The 16,615-nt window shown below is 36.5% G+C and overlaps 2 protein-coding genes across 3 annotated transcripts; one reads left to right on the top strand and one right to left on the bottom strand.

Annotated features, from left to right (window-relative positions):
- Positions 1-947: 947 nt before the first annotated feature.
- On the bottom strand, positions 948-5,695 carry LOC127084581 (uncharacterized). 2 transcript variants are annotated; one of them, XM_051025063.1, is made up of 6 exons: positions 5,481-5,695; positions 5,341-5,392; positions 5,133-5,249; positions 1,724-2,412; positions 1,448-1,574; positions 948-1,345 (listed from the first exon to the last, which is right to left on the bottom strand). In XM_051025063.1, exons 4-6 carry the CDS (start codon positions 2,410-2,412, stop codon positions 986-988), a joined length of 1,176 nt encoding a protein of 391 aa, XP_050881020.1. In that variant the 5' UTR covers positions 5,133-5,249; positions 5,341-5,392; positions 5,481-5,695; the 3' UTR covers positions 948-985. The 2 variants fall into 2 exon arrangements, with proteins under 2 accessions (XP_050881020.1, XP_050881021.1); XM_051025064.1 differs by lacking the exons at positions 5,341-5,392; positions 5,481-5,695 and having other exon boundaries at positions 5,133-5,324.
- A 2,275-nt stretch (positions 5,696-7,970) lies between these two features.
- On the top strand, positions 7,971-9,520 carry LOC127087116 (F-box protein SKIP23). The gene is made up of 2 exons (XM_051027970.1): positions 7,971-8,038; positions 8,338-9,520. Exon 2 carries the CDS (start codon positions 8,342-8,344, stop codon positions 9,371-9,373), a length of 1,032 nt encoding a protein of 343 aa, XP_050883927.1. The 5' UTR covers positions 7,971-8,038; positions 8,338-8,341; the 3' UTR covers positions 9,374-9,520.
- The last annotated feature ends 7,095 nt before the right edge of the window (positions 9,521-16,615 follow it).

Below are 16,615 nucleotides of genomic sequence, written 5' to 3'. Positions count from 1 at the left end.
CCAACAGTAATAACCATCCTATTTAATATTCAAATAAGTGTGACAATAATGCATAATCAATTAACAGTAGGTTTTCATAAATCATGAATCAAATCAATTTGCACCACAAGATTGCTAGCATTTTCATGTGACTGAACCAATTAAGCTAGTTTCCATTTGATCAAAATCGACTTAGTAAACTCATGCATCTAGAAGGTAATATATGTGACAGAATTTCATTTTCAATGGAATCGATTCCCTAGCAGAATTCAACTTGTCCAAACATCTAACAAATTAACTCTAACCGAATTAACATTCCAACTGTCATCTAACAGAAGTTATAATTAATTGCATTTTAACAACTCTTTCCTAACTTCACTCACAGTGTAACAACCAAACAAAAAAACTAATAAAAATATTACTAACTATGCTCCTTGTTGATTAATAGAACGAATTATCACAAAAGTTAGAGTTAGTTTACATGGATAGAGTTAGCAGTTTTGAAACTCTATTAGAATTATATACCAACCTTAATTGGACTGCAAGTAAAAAAAATAGTTCGAATTAGTGGTTAGCATATGGTTAATTGAATGTTTGATTTCTGTTAGTGTTAGGAGTCGGATTAGTGAGTAATGTTGAGTTGTTAGCACGTCACTGTCAGTAGGTTGAAAAAGTAAGGAATATTTAACAGCAAGATAACACAAGCAGGAATTTCAAACTGATTGCAGGAATTTCAAACTGATATCAAACAGCACAGCAAATATTGATGCAGGAATTTCAAACAAATATCAAACAGCACAGCAAACTGATTGCAGGAATTTCAAACTGATAGTTAAGCATGGATGCAAATATTGATGCAGTAAAATTTACGAGAACTTACATAAGTAGATGCAGCACGACTGTCAACCCATTCACCATTTTTCCTCTTGTGTGTTTTAAAAATAACTCATCGGGACGCAGATCCCTTTGAAGTTCACGTGACTACAAAAATCAAATAATCCAATAATCAATACAGAATACGAGTAAAACTGTCAAGATATAAAGAATCTTCATAATAATAATAATTTGTTAGGATTTTATTACTTACAAGTTGAAGTGCAACATCAATATGAGCCTTACGGCCTGTGGTGTGGACTGCTCCGCCTCTTGCGGAAGCTCGATTGGTCTTGTTTTGAGAAGACACAGCCAAAAACTCGGTCTTTTTCCAATAAGTTTGAAGTTCAACCCAAGCATCATCACCAATCCATGAAGGTCGAGTCCCTTTTCTCCTCGCCTTCCCCAACATGTCGTTTAATCGTTTTCTTCCTTTTTTTTCAAATGCGCTATAGACAAATGCATGATCGAAAGGATCCCACGAAACCTTCTCCTAAAAATAATTAAAATCACATAATTAATATTAATAACCAATTAGTTACTTTTTTAAATATAATTTGATCAACTTAAGTGACAAAAGTCAATAAATACTTACTCCAAACAACTTAAACCAATCAGCTTTCGTATCAGGATCGAGTGCAGACCAATGATGTATAGGTTTATAAAATTGTTTGCGTATCGCATAATTAATGGCACCAGCAACTTCTTTGGCAGGAACTAGCCTACAAAATACAATAATAAAACTACTAAATTATTAAGAATCATATGGATAGTAATATTCTCAACTTTCTTAACAGGTTATATATATTTTAGACAAAATACAATAATAAAACTACTAAATTATTAAATTATGAGAATATATATGACTTACCCAGTACCAGATGGTTTTATAATAACTTTCCCATTCTCATCTATTGTTGGCACAAGAGGGGTAATAGTTTCTTGACCCACCGCCTCATCCTCATCAGCATCCACATCTTCCTCCTCTGCCAAATTTGAAGGGCTAGCCATTGTTTGAAGGTTTATACTTTGAGGGCCAGCCATTGTTTGATGGCTTAAAGTTGGAGTAGGCATAAAACTGAATTTCTCAGAGGTAGTGGCATGAACAGGTACTACAGTTGGAGCTGGTGTTGGCATCGACGATGCAGCCTGCACAGACGATGCTGCCTGAGCTGGTGTTGGCATCGACGATGCAGCCTGCACTGACGATGCTGCCTGAGCTGGTGTTGGCATCAACGATGCAGCCTGCACACACGATTTTTTAGAAGCTGATGTTGGCATTGATGATGCAACCTGCACGGACGATGCTTCCTGAGCTGGTGTTGGCATCGACGATGCAGCCTGCACAGATGATTTTTTCGAAGCTGATGTCGGCATCGACGATGCAACCTGCACGGACGGTGCTGCCTGAGCTGGTGTTGGTGCCGATGATGCATCCTGCATAGACAATGTTGTTTGAGCAGGTTTCCTAACGATATGCTTCTTGTTAATTATGCGATTTCGTTCTTCTTGAAGTTTTCCTGGTGCTAATACCTTAGCTTTTCCACCTCTTTTAGTCATCTGTTGTCATAAAAATAAAAGGATTAGTCAGTCTCACACTCTTAACAGTATCATAACATTATCAAATGCAGTTTCTGATAAAATTAAAAGTAAAAGAAAAGATGTGGCGAGTATAATATTAAATTAATTTTAGTTCAACAAATGCATAGTAAAGTCACTGCAAATTATTTCATCAATTGTGAAAGCATCACTTCTGAAAACAACAAAAAGCACACATCCTGCAAAATATCTTGGGTATGTGCATAGAACTACATAGAAGATACCATAGACATTTTGGAAGATGCAACAAAGGAGCGTGAAAACTATCATGTTGGAAAAACACAACATAGCCAATGCGTGTTCGAAATCAAAATAAAGTTCAAAAATTTGTAGGGTTCACAATTCCACGAATTCGCGATATAGGGTTCGAAGAGGTTAGAATGGTGATTTATGTTAGAACGTTCGAAGAAGCCGCAAAGTTATGAGAGAGTGAGGTTATAGTCATTTTTCAATTCTGTTTTCCTAACTAATTAACTCTCACAATTTTCACTTAACCGAAATTTAACAAACATTAACAGTCATAACAGAATTCAAAACAACCTACTAACTGATAGCAGACTTAACTCAAGTAAGAAATCTAACAGAAACTTAACTCCATCCTAACAGAAATTCAGTAATCACCAAACAGTTCGCTAATAGCAGTCCACAATAAAAGCATATCATGGTTTCATTTAAGTCATAACAACTCAACATTAACATTAACAGAAGCAAACTATTAGACTTTCAACAATAGTTCACAGCTGAAATTACTAATAAGTAATAACACATTCAACTAATTAATTTCCTAACACTTAATTAGCTAAGAAGTTCATAACAGAAACTGTGCAGCAATTTTGTTTCTGTTAGAGGTTATTAGTTAGTTAGGATCTGTTATGAGAAGTTATAAAATCTGTTAGAGGTGGATTTGGTGAGTGAAATGTTTAACTCAAATTCTGTTTTGAAATTAAATTCCATTGTAAATTCAGTTAGTTTAGAAATTCAAAAGTTAGTTGAATCGAAATTGAGATTTAAGTGGAATGTAACTGAAATGAAAATTGTAAAATTTTCCCTCCTTGTTTTATGTGAATGTAGTTATGCAGGTTAATTTCAGTTAGTAAAAAAAGACTGTGAGGATGTTAATTTGTTAAAATTCCTGTTAGGACACTAAGAAACAGTTAAGTGGAAATTTGGAACTGTTATTGAAATGATTGGGTTAGTGACTTCCTGTTATTAAAAAATTATTAGTAATTATTCTCCCTGTTAGTCTATGTTAGTTTTTTTATTTGTTAATTTGCTTATGTGAAATGCTTGAAATTCCGGTTATATTGTCGTTAAAAGCTTGTCAATGTATGATGCGGCATGTTAATTAGCAAGTCAGTTAGAATACACTTGGATTTCTTGTACATTTCCGTTAAAACCACTGTAATTGAATTTTGGTATTAGTAATATTAATTCAGTTAGTTCCTATTGGTTTCTCCACAGGTTTGTAAACCACACTGACTTATTGTTATTTTCGTATGAATGTCAATAGACGCACGGTTTTGAAAGCATCCCACTTTCACTAATAACTAACTTTGTTAATAGAAACTGAACCTCACTAACCAACTTCTAACTTCCAGGTTTCTTCAACAACCGCTCCGAAAATAACAAACTTCAAAACTCCTCTTCCCAACCTATAACAGAACTGAACCTTTACTCTTCACAACTAACGGAACCAACTAACAGAACCATCATTCTCTCATGACCAAAATCAACTAACCGAATTTCACAACAAATTCTAAACCGTTACCTAACAACTTTTCCCAACAAACTTCTCAAGCAAATCACCTGCAAACAGAATTGAAAAATGACTATAACCTCACTCTCTCATAACTTTGCGGCTTCTTCGAACGTTCTAACATAAATCACCATTCTAACCTCTTCGAACCCTATATCGCGAATTCGTGGAATGCACAACAGGACAACAACACAAGACAGAACAAAGGAACACTTCTCAATTGCAGTCACTAGAAGCAAGCAAAGCACTAACTAAGACACATCAACAACAGTTAGAAAACAAGCACTAATAATCAGGTCACAACAGCCAGATAATCAAGAACAGGATAATTCAAGAAGCAGATAATTCAGTTATGGAATGCAGGCACAGCAGATAATTCAAGAAGCACAACAGCCAAATCAGGTGGCACAATGAAAACATCACCTTCAACCTAAAGCAAGGAAGGCTCAACAGCAAATATCTCATCAAGAACAGGACAATCTAGAGCATTAGAGGACATACATCAAGCAACAAAAGGGAAACTAAACTACAGATATGAGTTCATCTATAAAGCACTCAAGCAGCCGCATCATCAATACACAATGCAACAACTGGAAATTACTCGGAGGCAACATCATCAAGAGAACCACATGAAGGACATTCAAGATAAGAGGAAGGATGAAAACATGCATCAATATCATCAACATACCAGAAACCTTGGTTCCACAAAAACAAATCTAAACCAGCACAAACTTTTTCAGCTCTTTTAGTTTGACCCCATAAGAAATAATTAAGCAGAACTTAGGAAATTCCATAGCCTCCTCATAACCACAAAATCAATTCATAAATAATTCTCAACCTTGAGAAATACTAACTGATGCAAACACTAACTATTGCAAACACTAACAGTTCAGTCTGGTTCCAAATTAACATAGGGATGACTAACCTTGAGAAAGAGTTGTCTTTGCAAAATCCCGGATGATATAGTGCTTCGGTTCCAAATTAACTTGCATTCAACAACTGCTTACTGCCTCCACTAAGTAAGATGAGCATTCTTGAAAACCTACATTCAGAAAACCAATTAGCAAATAATTTGATTTTTGTAGTTTCAGACTTAAAGGAGACTTTAAACATATTTGGAAACAATACTAAACTTGCAAAGAAAAGTTGATTCCAGCATCCACAAAGCCGATAGTTCTGGAAAACCTACATTCAGAAAACATAAAACATATGACTATCTCATACTCATTAAACCAAAACTCCATGGAAATCACTTGAGATGAATATGCATTACCTTTGATGATTCAGAAACCCTTTAACGAGGGATTTTGAATTAGGGATTCTTCAATGGATTCACGGATTAGGGATTCACGAATCGGTTCACGAAATTGGGAAAAAACGGATTCACGATTTAGCATGGAATTAGGGTTTTCGTGTTGTGAAATGAAATGGAGGGAGAGTGAAAAATGACGAGGGAAAAGGAAAGAGGGAAATAAGCTGTCGCGCAATTTTTGGTCAGAATTAGAAAATTCCATAGCGTCCGCCAAGCGGACTCTAATTAATAAATAAAATACTTAAACCTTAAATATATATACATATTATAGATAAATAAATGGAAAATGTATATGTTATAAGAATAGCGTCGGCTACGCGGACTCTAAGTAAATAAATACTAATTAAAAAATAATGCTACTAGATAGAGTCGGTCTCACCGACTCTAAATAAATTAATCAAACATTCTTCAAAGGTAACATAACAAGTAGTGTCGGTTTTGCCGACACTGATAAAAAAAATAACTTGTCTTAAAAGATGTACGTAGATAGAGTCCGTTAGTGTAGGCTTAGCCGACACTAATAGTGTCCGTGTCGGTGGCCGACTCTAAACTAGGAGGCTAAAATGACTTATTCTAGTAGTGTTACTCGAATGAAGAGTGAAGAACAAGTGAGAGTTCGATCGGTTGGTTGAATCTTGTTCATCAAAATTGACTCAGAATTACTCATAATTTTGGGTTTAATTCCAACATCTGGTATCAGAGCCTGGTTGAGCGATTCTTGGAAGCATAACACGATGAATAATCCGAACGAGCATTTTCCGGCGAGTCTCCCAATTTTAAAGAATCAGAATTGCGAGAATTGGTGCAAGTAGATAAAAATTATCTTTTGCTATTAAGATCTTTGTGATCTTGTGAAAGAGGGATTGAGACCGCTTGCAACAAACATGATGGATGGAGAAAAAGATGCACATAAAGAATTGGAGAAGAAAAATTATAAATCTCTTTTTATGATCCATGAATGTGTTGATGCAGACAATTTTGAAAATGTTAGTGAAGTTGAATCAACGAAAGAAGCATGGGGAATTCTGGAAAATCGTTTGGAGGCGGAGAGAAGGTGAAACAGGTGAGGTTACAAACTCACAAAAGAACATATGAGTTTGTAACCTCACTTCTTTCACATTTCTAAGCCACCAAATAATTTTTTCAGATTTTTCCATACTTCTTTCGTTGATTCAACATCACTAATCTTTTCGAAATTGTTTGCATCAACGCATTCATGGATCATAAAAAGAGCTTTATAATTTTTCTTCTCCAATTCTTTGTGTGCATCCTTTTCTTCATCCATCGTGTTTGCTGCAAGCGGCGTCACTCCCCCCTTCACAAGATCCCAAAGATCATGATAGCAAAAGACAACCTTTATCTATTTACACCAATTATCTTAGTTTTGATTCTTCAGAATGGGAGACTTATCGGAAAATGTCTGTTCGGATGATTTATCACCATCATGTTTTTCTTCCCACGAACCGCTCAGCCAATGCTCTAGATATCAGATGTTGGAAATTCACCAGTTTCCTTTCAAGAAATTCACCAAAACCTATGGAGAATTCTGACCTGAATCTTGATGAACAAGAATCAGTCTTTCTGATTGATTACTCATCTTATTCTTCACTCTTCACTCAAGTGAATCAATCAATCTTTGTTGTAAGATTTCGCTGCACAATTGTAATGGAATGATGAATAAAAATCAATATTTCCAGTCGATTAGTCCTCTTGTTCTTCACTCTTCATTCAAGTGAATCAATAAATCTTAATTGCAAGATTTCGCTGCACAATTGTAATGGAATAAGAAAGAAAAAATTGAATTTGGGAAAAAAAGAAAATTTAGAATTTATGAGAAAAGGAAGAAGAAGAAATTTCTGCAGGGTTTCTCTCTGCTCTCAAACTGAAAGTTTTATTCTTTACAACTACAAGTATGTGTTATCTTACAATGATAGGGGTTACTCTCTATATTTATAGATTGAGTTTGCTTATTCTCTATTTATAGATTGAGTTTGCTTGCTCCCTAAGAAAAACTCAAATACCTAATTTTACTAACACTGCAAAATTGGGTCTACGTAAAAAAAATCTATGTTTCTACCACACCATTGTATATACTGAATTTTTGATATATTTGGTAACCAAATTTATAACCTTACCACCAAATTTAAAAAAAAAATTGGAATGCTCTGTGTATTTTATCGACTATTTTAAAAAATCTAATAAAAACTCTCAATCATTATATTAATTTTTTAAAAATATACAGTAAAAATACATCAATAAAATTGTATTATATCGGATATATCTAAAAAAATTCGGTATAACCCATAAATTTGATGTTACATTTAAAACAAAAGGATAAAATTGATTTGATTTTCTGAAAAATAATCTACGAAGCCCAAATAAAACGGTCCTAGTACAAAAAAATATATATTTATTTTCTTCACATTAGAAGCACAATTTTCCAAAACCTATCTTCATATTGGGCAAATGCTTCTGAAATAGAGTTGGACGAAGCGTGCATTACACTGTAACGCGGCAAAGTAAGAAACACATATTTTTGATCTTATTCATTTATATATATTGAAATGTGTTAGGGTTTGAATTGCTCTTCTTTTCTTTATTATTTCTCTGCTCTAATTATTAGTTGATCCTATTTAGGGTTTACAGTATTGATTCAAGTTAATTGACTCTAAATTATTATGTAATTTTAATTTCACAACTTAGTAGTTAATTTCCCGGTCCAGAAAGATAGGTATTTTTGTGAATTTCTTGATTTTGATTACTGTTATTATGTTTGTTGTGAACAATTTTCTAAATAAAATCATATTTGTTGAGTCAGATTAATGGCTTTATATGAGAAGCAATCGAGGATCAGAACAGGTCTTGGTGTTCCTCCATTCCCAACAAAAGAGGGGAAAATAATGGGCGTGGGGTGGGCGGAATTACCACAAGAAATCATTGAATTAATATCCAAAAAACTGACAATCTACTTCGACTATCTCCGATTCCGATGCGTCTGTCGCAGCGTTCCTGAAACCCCTCTCCATCTACCACCTCAATTCCCATTGCTCATGCTTTCTCCTAAATCCTTCTTGGACCCATCCACCAACAAACTCCACCACCTCAATCTCCCTTTATCTTCTTCTCACCGCACTCGTATCTGCGGTTCCTCCTATGGCTGGCTCGTCATTCTCCACGAAATCTCCGAGGTTCGTCTTCTCAACCCTATAACATGCGTCACACTTTCTCTTCCTTCTCTCTACACTTTGCCAAAGTTTGTTAGAAAGCGTTTGAAATGTAATAGTAACTCATTCCTTAATAAAGTTGTCTTATCGTCTAGCCCCTCGCTTAGCAGCGACTTTGTTGCATTCGCCATTCTTAATTCTAGTGCGTTAGCATTCTATAGAAAAGGCCACGATTCCTGGGTTCTCTTCAATGTGAACGGATATCACGTATGGATGGATGTTGTATCCAAAAACAATTTGTTTTATGCTGTGAGCATGGAAGGAACGATAGCAGTGTGCGATGTTGAAGGTCCTCGAGTCTCCGTTATCGAGACGACAAACTCTGTCAATTTAGGGAATCAAATTTACTATGTTGTATTTTCCGGGGAGGACATGTTGTTGGTCTCTTCGTATCAGACAGCGTGGTTTCTAATTTTAAAGATGAATTGGAATACCCTAAAGTGGGAAAAAATTCAAACATTGGGCGGAAAGATGTTGTTTCTAGAGTCGAGGTCTTCTTTTTCTTTTTCTGCTACTGATTTTGCTAGATGTCCTACGAAACTTATCTATTTCACTAACGATGTTTCTAGCAAAGACGAATTGGGCATCTTTAGTTTAGGATATCCAATTTGGGTTACACCAAGTCTGTGATGAGCTAAAAGTCTGAATGATGTAAGTTTAGCTAACTGCTACTTGTTTATTTGTATATTTTATGAGTTCCCTCCTTTGGTCTGTATTCCTTTCATAGTGATATTACCAAGATCATGGTTGCAGAAGCATAGCAAGATTATTGGTATTATGGCGGTAACCTTGTTTAGTTTAAACTTGACTTGTATGTGTCTCTGTAAATACTTTGGTGAATTTGGTAACGATTCAATTTTGAAGTAGATAATGTTTTATGCTTGACGAAGATGTCATTCCAATGTTAAGAAGATAATTGTCAAACAGTAAGTTAAATTATGTGTTTTAGATTTAAATCATCTCAGTCATGCTTTTATGACTTATTGTTGTTTCCCTGAACTTTTAAAAGCTGAGAACCAAATGTAGAAATCAAATGAAATTGAAGAGCTATGTAGAAGTTTAGTATGAGAAATGAGATGATAGAATACATTTCATTAGAAACTCAAATATGGTAATCGATTACTTCCTTTCCAACGTTTTAAAAAATTTGAAAATTTTAACTTGTATATGATTATTGATATCCGGTAATATTATTGGCTCTATTTTCTTTAAAAAACCAAACTTAAATACTTTACTGCAAATATTTTAACTTTGAAAACAAGTTAATTTATAATTGAATGGAGTTTTCTGAGAGTACTAAGTCATATATAAGCTAAATGATGATATATAAAACACAGAGACATATCTAACCTTAACATAAATGCTCATCGCCATTTTGTTATTGGTCATTTGTTTTCATCTTTTTTTTTCTTTGTTGATATTGTTATTAAATTGGAGGTTGCGATCACCGTCACCTTCGTTCAATACCTCATTTTTGGTTTTAAGATTGACGTCGTCTATACCTCATTTTTGGTTTTAATATTGACGTCGTCAATGAGAATCGACTTTTGATTTCTATGATTTTGTATATTTGCATTTGTTATCCGACTTTCGCGGCTTGTTACTCTTTCTAGTCACTGGAGAAAACAATCATAATCGAACACGAATACCTATCATGTTCTAAATCAACTTAGCACAACTTCACTCTCATTTCCTCAAGATTTTTGGATCATCGATTTTCATCTTCAATGGATATGGTTGGATCCAAAACTACTGGATCCACCACTACACGGAAAGTTGTCGTTGCCGCCTTAGCAGTAAGTAGTCAACCGCCTATTCCTCCGCAACAAAACACTGCAGATTCTAGAGCATTAGTTCCTTCACACCCGGATCAAGTACGAGTTTCACATGTAGCGAAGTCAGCTCTGATCAATATGTTAGAGACTCTTATTCCAGTTTCGACTTTGTAACATGAAACCTTACCTGGCTTTCACACGCTGCAAGCAAACCTCGACGTACAATGCGACAATGACTTACTGAATAATGTGTTCAACATTGTTTGACAACAAAAATCAAATGATATTGAAGAAAGACTTTAAGGCCTTAACAGGGCCTTCATAACGCTCCCTTCTGCGAGAATACAATTCAAGAGGCTATTTCAAGAAAGACTCGCGCTGCGATCCCGAAACCAGCTGGGATGAATGGATTAGTGTAGAAGTAAAAAACACTAGACTCCCCTCCGAGCCTCGGAGAAGACCAATGAAGTTATGCTCTGACCCTGGTTCAAGCATAAGTTCACCCGAATAAGGTGCAACCAAAGCACCCGCTGTTAAGACAAAATTTGGAAAGTAGGATCCCAAAGTCTATGTAGAAGCCACCCAAGTAACTGATTATGACGGAAAGGGAGATCATGATGAACATATGCAATTAATAGATAAACGACTGAGTTACTTTAGTGCCGACGATGCTTCCAATGCAAGTTGTTTGACTAACTTTGGGCATACCAACTCGGTTATGGCTCAACAGCTTACCTGATGGATGCATTGATTCTTGGGAGGAATTCCGTAAGAGGTTTTCGGCATAATTCACAGCCCGAAAGCGAGGTTCTATCATTTAGGCCGCTCTAACATGGATTGTTCAAAGGAAGAAAGAAATCTTGTGGTCTTATATCAACCGATTTACTCAAGTCTCAATTGAAGTAGATGTGGCTTAATAAGGCCTGCAGTGCTGGATTTTTGAGAATCACCTTATCAACGACCATCCTTTCAGGCCAAAGATGGGAAAAGGAAGGTCAAATTCGTTCAAGAGATATTAACTATGCCCGAACCTTTTATGATTTTAGAAGAAAAGTTGATCACATGTGTTTGATAACCCCACGTCTAGCGAGTCTCACTCCGGTCACCCATTTGGAAAAGAATATCACCGATGCCAAGATGATCTTGATAGAAACATACAAGGGAAATACGACATATACACCCTGTTGATGGTCTCTCGTGAGAGGATATATCAAGAGTATGTGAATATCGAATTTTGAAGGGTGGGAATCTGACCTCTGTATCCCGTCAGAGAGATAATCCTGACGGACCGATCAGATTGTCGAGTGAGGCGTGTTAAGCATTCTTCTTCAGTTATCTCGACATTGCTAAAACATAGATCTTTTTCCAACTAAAAAGGGAATTGAGTAAGATCTGGATAAACCCAAATTGTCGAGTCACCATGTTAGGTTGATAATCAACAAGCCCTAAGATGTCTTTGGTAGTCTCAAGCCTAGTCGACAACAATTTGGGGGTAAAGAAGGCTTTCAGATCTCAATAGCCTCAGCTTTATGTTCAACATGAAGAGCAAGAAATTCTCTTTTGAACCAATCTGGTTCATGACTTTGGTAAGAAAAGGGGGCCATGGAAGGAATAAACACATGTCGACTGGCAAATTATTTACGCAACAATCTCTAGTCTTCCTATCGAGGTTTACTTGCAGGAACGACTACAAAGTCCTAGGCTGATATGTGTTAAGTATATGGTGTGTCTGTTGGTAAAGTATTTGGAATACTAGAACAATAAGAGAAATGTTTTCAGAATAGAAAAATACAGTAACAATAAGAAATGTTCAAAACAAGATAAATATGTAAATGAACAAAGCAAATGAAAATAACTTGACAAGTTAAATGGTTTGAAAATAAATGTGGAAGCAGAAGTATATTTTGCAGGAAGTTAACTCTTTTCTCTCAGACGCTTGATACTTCAAGTATTTTCCTATTGCAATGTTACAAATGCCACCCCTTTTAGAAATGAAAATCACATATACTTAAATAGTAATAAAAAATAACTTCTAAGAGGCTATGACCCATTCATGATGCACCACGTGTCGGAGCCTATCCCCTACATCTCTAGTAACTTTCCACTTTCTGTTTCCCACTATCAGTTCCCATCATGGTACGCTTGCCTTCGGTTTTGACATAATCACCTCCTTCATCGGCATAACTTTCTTGATTTCCCCCTTCGCTGACTCTACTTTCGACCTCCTATTGGTCGTCCTGATTTCGTCCTTCGTCGGGGTCGAGATTTGTCAACTAACAAATTCCCCCCTAAAAGGCCAGTTTCGACTGAGACGCTTCGACCGAGAAACTTGGTTTTTTTACTTTCCAAATTTTGGTTGGATGTCTAATCATTAATGATGTTCTGTGCAATGATGATTTTCCCTGCGCCACGATTTCCCAGAAACATTGTCATCATTAGGAGCTACTTCCTAAGTCGTGGGATCTCAACTAATGTTGTTAACTTTCCCAATACCATTTAGTCTGACAGTTTTCGTCAATCGGTTGACCCTTGGTTGTCATCTAGTTTTCCTATAAATAACGCTTTTTTACATTCAATATTTTCTTCCTGTTTCTTCATCTGCGCATTTTCTCTGCAATTTCTCACAACGACATTGTTCTTATCGGTTTTTGTTCTTCTTCTTTCACTGCAATGGCTTCCTCTACTCACACCAAGAGCGTAACAACATTCAACACTGGAAACAACCCTGTTGCATTTCAACTTATTGAAACTGACAACATGAAACCTATTCCTCAACCCTCTTCTACTGATGAAGCTGTGGTAAAAATATGGCAACGCAAAAACTGGGCCATCTGCATCTTAAAGGAATGAAGAGGATTATATCTGTTGAAGCTGTCAGAGGAATCCCAAACTTAAATATTGATGAAGGAAGAGTTTGTGGGGAGTGTCAGATTGGAAAACAGACAAAGATGTCACATCAGAAGATCAAACATGACACCACATCCAAAGTGCTGGAACTTCTCCACATGGATTTGATGGGACCTATGCAGGTGGAAAGTCTTGGTGGGAAAAAGTATGCTTATGTGGTGGTGGATGACTTCTCCAGATACACCTGGGTAAATTTTATAAGGGAAAAATCTGATGTATTTGAGGTATTCAAAGATCTTTGCCTAATACTTCAAAGAGAAAAAGAAAGTCAGGTTATCAGAATCAGAAGTGATCATGAGAAAGAATTTGAGAACAGTAAATTTGCTGGATTTTGTTCATCTGAAGGAATTAGTCATGAGTTCTCATCTCCCATTACCCCTCAGCAAAATGGTGTGGTAGAAAGGAAAAATAGAACTCTCCAAGAATCTGCCAGAGCTATGATTCATGCTAAGAAATTGCCCAACCACTTCTGGGCTGAAGCTATGAACACAGCCTGCTATGTTCACAACAGAGTAACCTTGAAGAAAAGGACTCCAACTACTTTATATGAAGTCTGGAAAGGAAGAATACCTATTGTGAAATACTTCCACGTGTTTGGTAGTAAATGTTATATCTTGACTGATCGTGAACAAAGAAGGAAGATGGATCCCAAGAGTGATGATGGAATCTATCAATGTTGTTGTTGATGATCAACAGACTGATGTCACAAACGATGTTGAGACATCTCTAAATGATGCCCCAGCTAATTTCCCAGACAAAAGTAATGAGAGTGAACCCACTCAAGCTGAACCTGAAGCTGACAAAATTAATAAGGGACCCTCTATCAGAATTCAGAAGGATCATCCTAAAGATCTCATTATAGGAGACCCAGAAAAAGGGGTCACCACTAGATCAAGGGAAGTGATCTCACATGGCTGTTTTGTGTCCAAGATTGAGCCCAAAAATGTCAAAGAAGCCTTAACTGATGAATTCTGGATCAATGCCATGCAGGAAGAGTTAGGCCAATTCAAGAGAAATGAAGTATGGGAATTGGTTCCAAGACCCTAAGGAGTCAATGTTATTGGAACAAAGTGGGCTTACAAGAATAAATCTGATGAACAAGGGGTGGTTACTAAAAATAAAGCAAGATTGGTAGCACAAGGATACACTCAAGTTGAAGGAGTTGACTTTGATGAAACATTTGCCCCTGTAGCTCGGCTGGAGTCCATTAGACTACTGCTCAGAGTAGCATGTATTCTGAAGTTTAAACTGTTCCAAATGGATGTAAAAAGTGCCTTCTCCAATGGGTACTTAAATGAGGAAGTGTATGTTGAACAACCTAAACGGTTTACAGACCCAAATCTTCCAAAGCATGTGTATAAGCTGAGGAAAGCCCTATATGGTTTGAAACAAGCTCCTAGGGCTCGGTATGATAGACTCAGTGTTTCTCATTGACAATGGATATAGGAAGGGAGGCACTGATAAGACCTTATTTGTCAAAAATGAAGGGGGAAAACTCATGGTGGCTTAGATATATGTGGATGATATTGTGTTTGGTGGGATGTCAAATAAGATGGTGGAACATTTTGTTAAACAAATGCAGTCTGAATTTGAAATGAGCCTTGTTGGAGAGTTGACCTATTTTCTTGGGCTACAAGTCAAGCAGATGGAAGATTCTATCTTTCTATCTCAAAGCAAATATGCCAAAAATATTGTTAAGAAGTTTGGCATGGAGAATGCAAGTCACAAAAGGACACCTGCTCCTACTCATCTGGAAGTCTCTAAAGATGAAAATGGTGTTAGTGTAAATCAAAGTCTCTACAGAAGCATGATAGGGAGTCTGCTATATCTCACAGCAAGCAGACTTGACATTGCTTTTGCTGTAGGTGTTTGTGCTAGATATCAAGCTGAACCAAAAGTCAGTCACATAAACCAAGTGAAAAGGATCCTGAAATATGTCAATGACACTAGTGACTATGGGATGTTGTACACTCATGGATCTGGATCTGTGCTGACTGGATACTATGATGCTGATTGGGCTGGAAGTGCTGATGATAGGAAAAGCACATCAGGAGGATGCTTCTTCTTGGGGAACAACTTAATATCATGGTTTAGTAAGAAATAAAATTGTGTGTCTCTGTCCACTGCTGAAGCTGAATACATAGTAGCTGGAAGTAGTTGTTCTCAACTGGTATGGATGAAACAGATGTTGACTGAATACAATGTCACGCGAGATGTCATGACATTGTATTGTGACAACCTGAGTGCTATAAATATTTCTAAGAATCTTATTCAGCACAGCATGACAAAACATATTGATATTCGTCATCATTTTATTAGAGAACTAGTGGAAGATAAAATTATAGCCCTAGAGCATGTTGCTACTGAAATGCAGTTAGCTGGTATTTTTACAAAAGCCTTGGATGCAAATCAATTTGAATTTCTAAGAGGGAAATTAGGGATTTTTATTTATGAGAATTTGTAGCAATTAATTTGGAGTGGAAAAGGTAATAAAATTATTGTCTGCTTACTTAAAATAAAGTGCCCCATTTATGGTAAATCATCACCTAGTATTGGAAATTCCATCTATTACCTTTTCACACGCAACCTCTACTCAAACATTTCCAACTTCCTGCGACTTCATCAAACTTCTCTGCTAGGGAAACTGAAACCTTTCCACAAAAACAACAAGATGTCACAACATCAAACACCATCTGGTTCTAAAACTACCAAACCTACTCACTGATGCGTGTTTTTCGCAAGTATACGAATGTGTCAGAGTAATATAAAAGATTGTCGAATCCACAGAGACCAAATGTCAATCTATCGTTATCTATTGTTACGGTGTTTATCTAAGGTAATCGAAACAGGGTTTTTAAGAGTGTGTCGCATTACGCGAAAAACCGGCGGGAAACAAGAACAACAGAGCCGCCACCGTGCGTTATTTATCCCAAAAGAGGGAAAGGAAACGCTCAGAGTAAACCTGGAAAAAAGCATGGTCTCGCGACCAAAGAGAATGGGATCGGAAGTCGGTTATGCGAAGGGAAGGTATTAGCACCCCTACGCATCCGTCGTACTCGACGGGATCCACACACAATAGGAAGGAAAATGGTTGCTAAAATCACTGTTCAAACGCCCACATACTGGCTGAAAGAGACACAAGAAAACAAACAAGGCTGACTCGGCAGGATATCGCGTCCTGGGCCTACTT

Source organism: Lathyrus oleraceus, chromosome 5, assembly GCF_024323335.1.
Source record: "Lathyrus oleraceus cultivar Zhongwan6 chromosome 5, CAAS_Psat_ZW6_1.0, whole genome shotgun sequence".
Classification (NCBI taxonomy): Eukaryota; Viridiplantae; Streptophyta; class Magnoliopsida; order Fabales; family Fabaceae; genus Lathyrus; species Lathyrus oleraceus.
Note: the sequence above shows the minus strand (reverse complement) of the source record. Positions and strands in the feature narration are given on the sequence as shown.

What these genes read in the sequence shown, in the direction of transcription:
- LOC127084581 (XM_051025063.1), bottom strand. Translation starts at nt 2,412, where the DNA reads ATGACTAAAAGAGGTGGAAAAGCTAAGGTATTAGCACCAGGAAAACTT. An exon ending in ATAAAACCATCTGGTACTGG is followed by an intron (nt 1,575 to 1,723) that starts GTAAGTCATATA and finishes TGTATTTTGTAG; the next exon opens with GCTAGTTCCTGCCAAAGAAG. An exon ending in ATTGGTTTAAGTTGTTTGGA is followed by an intron (nt 1,346 to 1,447) that starts GTAAGTATTTAT and finishes AATTATTTTTAG; the next exon opens with GAGAAGGTTTCGTGGGATCC.
- LOC127087116 (XM_051027970.1), top strand. Translation starts at nt 8,342, where the DNA reads ATGGCTTTATATGAGAAGCAATCGAGGATCAGAACAGGTCTTGGTGTT.